Source organism: Mytilus edulis, chromosome 5 (assembly GCF_963676685.1).
Source record: "Mytilus edulis chromosome 5, xbMytEdul2.2, whole genome shotgun sequence".
Lineage (NCBI taxonomy): Eukaryota > Metazoa > Mollusca > Bivalvia > Mytilida > Mytilidae > Mytilus > Mytilus edulis.
In genome coordinates, this window is record NC_092348.1 from 41,035,315 (window position 1) to 41,039,024 (window position 3,710).

The following is a 3,710-nucleotide window of genomic DNA, read 5'->3' on the forward strand; positions in this document are numbered from 1 at the left end:
CTTACAATCTGAAACACATCTGTTATAAATGGATCTAACTTTATAACGGCCAAATACGGCATGTAAACATGTCATCAACAGTGTTAATTACTTTTTCTTATACAAGGTAATATTGAAATCCACTAAATACAAAACTATAAAATGTCAATTAACTGACCATTACATTTGGTTGTACACGATTACCACCTGTATGAGCATCCCTAAAGCCAAAACATGTACAAAGTTACGTTGCAGAACGACAATAATTTTTTCCCAAATTAACCTTTAATAGTTGTTATAAGATTACTGTCCATTGGTATAATACATTGTATAAGAAAATGATATTGAATCTTAAAATTTAGTATAGAATCTTAAAATTTAGTATACAAACAATGCCTAGTGTTACATATTTCCCGTACATGCAGGTATCTGTATCTTACGAAACCCATATACATGTACAGGTTATTCGGCGTCTAACCTAGGTTGATGCGCTCCGTATATGTATGCCTTTTATATAATCAAATAATAAAGTGTTGTCCAACCTGTCAAATCACGACTGGTGAGCAGTCTAGTCAAGCTAAAAAGTGTATTATTGGACGTATTTCTATCCACAAAATGTGCTTACGATGAGGCACAAGTGTTTGCTCCGAGACAAATGAATCATGTCTTTTTTTCACAGATTCTTGCGTTACAAAGTTCAATCCTTAAAATTATACAAATATAGAAATATTTGTAAATGATACAAAAAAAAAAAGAATTAAATTTTAATAGCAAAACAATCATCATTTTGATATGCATTATTTGTTGTGAATCTTCTTCATGTGTACCTGAAGAAAAGTTCTCAGTGTATAAGCTTTGCCACACAATTCACATTTTTGATCTTTCGTTCCATCGTGTATTGATTTTAAGTGACAGTTTAATCCGTATCTTGAAGTAAAATGTTTTGTACAAATATCACATTTGTATTTAAGTTCAGGATTTTCTGAGTGAGTCAGAAGTGCATGTTTTTGCATTGAATACTTGTCACTATAGCAACGGTCGCATTTGTCACATTTAAATGGCTTTTCACCAGTATGTATTCTTTTGTGTCTGTTTCGGCCAGCTGGCTGAGTAAAACGAGCCCCGCATACGTCACAACTATAAGGTTTCTCACCTGTATGTGTTCTCATGTGACGTCTAAGATAGTCATGACAACCAAATCCACGCCCACAAACTTCACACTTGTGAGTCATTTCACCCGTGTGACCTCTCATATGAATATCCAAGGTGATCTGTTTAACGAAATCTTTACCACAAACCTCACACGTGTATTGTTCGCCATTATGAATTTGCATATGTTTCACTAAATGAGAATAACAACTATATGTTTTATAACATACTTCACATTTGAAATCCTTCGTTGTAATTTTTTTTGGTTTTCTTTCCTCTTTCGGTTTATGGGATTCCATATGTTGACGCATATGACTATTCTGTTTAAATCCTTTACAACAGATCGAACACTTCAATGGTCGATCATCAGAATGAGTTAACCTATGCTTTATAAGACCGCCATTTGTATAAAAGACTTTGTTGCAAGTTTCACACTTATACTCAATCTCGTGTGTGTGATTATTCATATGAGATTTAAGCGAGGCTTGGGTTGTATAAGCTTTATCACAAATTTTACATGTAAACAATCCGTCACCAGTATGTGTCTTGATATGTGTCATCAGTCTACTTAGTATCGAAAATCGTTTCGGACAGAGTTTGCATTGATAGGGCAGATTCTGCTCGAAGTGGGTTTTAGAATGGTTTAACAATTTGCATTTACTATAAAATTTCTTTCCGCACACATCACACGAATATCTTGCTAAATCTCCAGCTTCCGCCGGATGTGCTGCTACAATATGTGAATACAGACTTTGTTGTGTCATACACTTTGTATCACAAAGTTGACAGCTATGTTGTTTTTCTCCTGTATGTGAAGACATGTGTAATTTTACTTTGTCTTTGCTCTGAAATCGTTTCCCGCATAATTTGCATTTAAAAAGGTATGGTTTCTTTTTAAAGTCGAGATCGTTGCTTTCTTCTTCATCATTTGAACTTTCATCTTCATAATATGAAATTTCATTTACATCATTTGAAGATTCATCAAATACTTTTAAATTGTTTTCACATTCAAGTTCTACGTGGCCGCCTTTATTTTCTTCTTGTTTAGATAGCAAATCTAATCTGCTCTCATCTGTCAATTCTAAGCAACCTTTAACGCTGCCCGTTTGACGCGTATTATATGTACTGTTCATATAGGTATTTTCGTCAATACTCAGCTGCTTCTTTGAAGTATCTTTATTAATGTTTGTTGCTTTCATTAGGCTCATTTTAAGCGTGTCTGTCAATTTTCAATGTAAAGCGTACGAGGTAAACTGAAATGAATAAAGAAATTGTAGTTAAACATGACTTTTTGTGGTGAAAACTTTCTAATGTTTTGCCTCAAACACAAACCAGACGAATCAAAGCGACACGAATGGCCCCGTCTCAAAAAGTTGAAGAATCTGCAATTTCAATAACACACGCGGACACAAACACGATGGTAATCTCACATATCAGCCAAAATCTGGAGGCGTATAAAAAAAGTCCTTATAACTATGATTTTCAACAACTTACCAAAGTCCAAAGCCCGTTATTTTTGGCAAAAATTAGCGGAGCGTAAGGAAACTTAAACTTGATTTGTAACTCATCATGGCTAGTTCACATACCAAAAATCAGCCCAATATCTCAAGGCGTTTTGAAAAAAACATCGTATAATGGTTTGTTGCGGAATGACAGAATGACGGAATTACGGAATTTCGGAATTGTGGAATTTCGGAATTACGGAATGACGGACAAGGGTAAAACTATATGACACCGACAACTTCGTTGCGGGGCCATAAAAAACATAGCTATTAAATATATATGAGAAGATTCGGTATGAGCGCCAATGAGTCAACTATTCAATCAAGTCACAAATCATAAAAGTAAACAATTATACATGTACATGTAGGTCAAAGTATGGCTTTCAACACGGAGCCTTGGCTCGCACAAAACAACAACCCATAAAGGGACGAAAAATGACTAATGTAAAACCAAGTTTATGTTGTACGCGTAGGTCACATTAAAGTAACTATATATATGTATACATGAAGGACACATGTTTTTTTTTAAATTTGTTGTATTTTAACGGTCGTATGATTTCAAATAAAAATGTACTATTTTTCACAAGAAGACTAAATAAATCCTTACCTTGTATTGGTTATTTTGTTAGTTTTGTTTTACATGTATTTCTTTAAGAATTAATATGTACATTAACCAAAAATGTATATATTCTGTACACGTGATATATGTGTCCTTCGTCTGAACATTAGGACGACCACGTCAAAATCAGTCATAGTAACATGTATATATAATGGTTTGATTTCAGCCGTAAGGAATTTGGTTAACAATACAATAATAACTCACATATTGTTTTCTTGACATTAAAGTTCACATATGTATGTCCCAGGTGTGTTGTAATCTTATCTGATTTATGAGTATTGATAAATTAATATTTATTTTTTTGAAAACTTTAAGGTTTGTGATAATATAATTGTTATAAATTGTAACCATACATTATATAGCTACTGGCCATCCAATATTAATTCATATTTTAGATATTAATCGTTTTAGTTTTCAAACTTTTCATTGTTGTTTATTCATTTTATTGAATGAATGAAAGA

The 3,710-nt window shown here is 33.1% G+C and overlaps 1 protein-coding gene across 1 annotated transcript; it reads right to left on the bottom strand.

Annotated features, from left to right (window-relative positions):
- Nucleotides 1–386: 386 nt before the first annotated feature.
- LOC139522407 (zinc finger protein 595-like) lies at nt 387–2,353 on the bottom strand. The gene has a single exon (XM_071315925.1). The coding sequence runs from the start codon at nt 2,334–2,336 to the stop codon at nt 777–779; it is 1,560 nt and encodes a 519-aa protein (XP_071172026.1). The 5' UTR covers nt 2,337–2,353; the 3' UTR covers nt 387–776.
- Between the last annotated feature and the right edge of the window lie 1,357 nt (nt 2,354–3,710).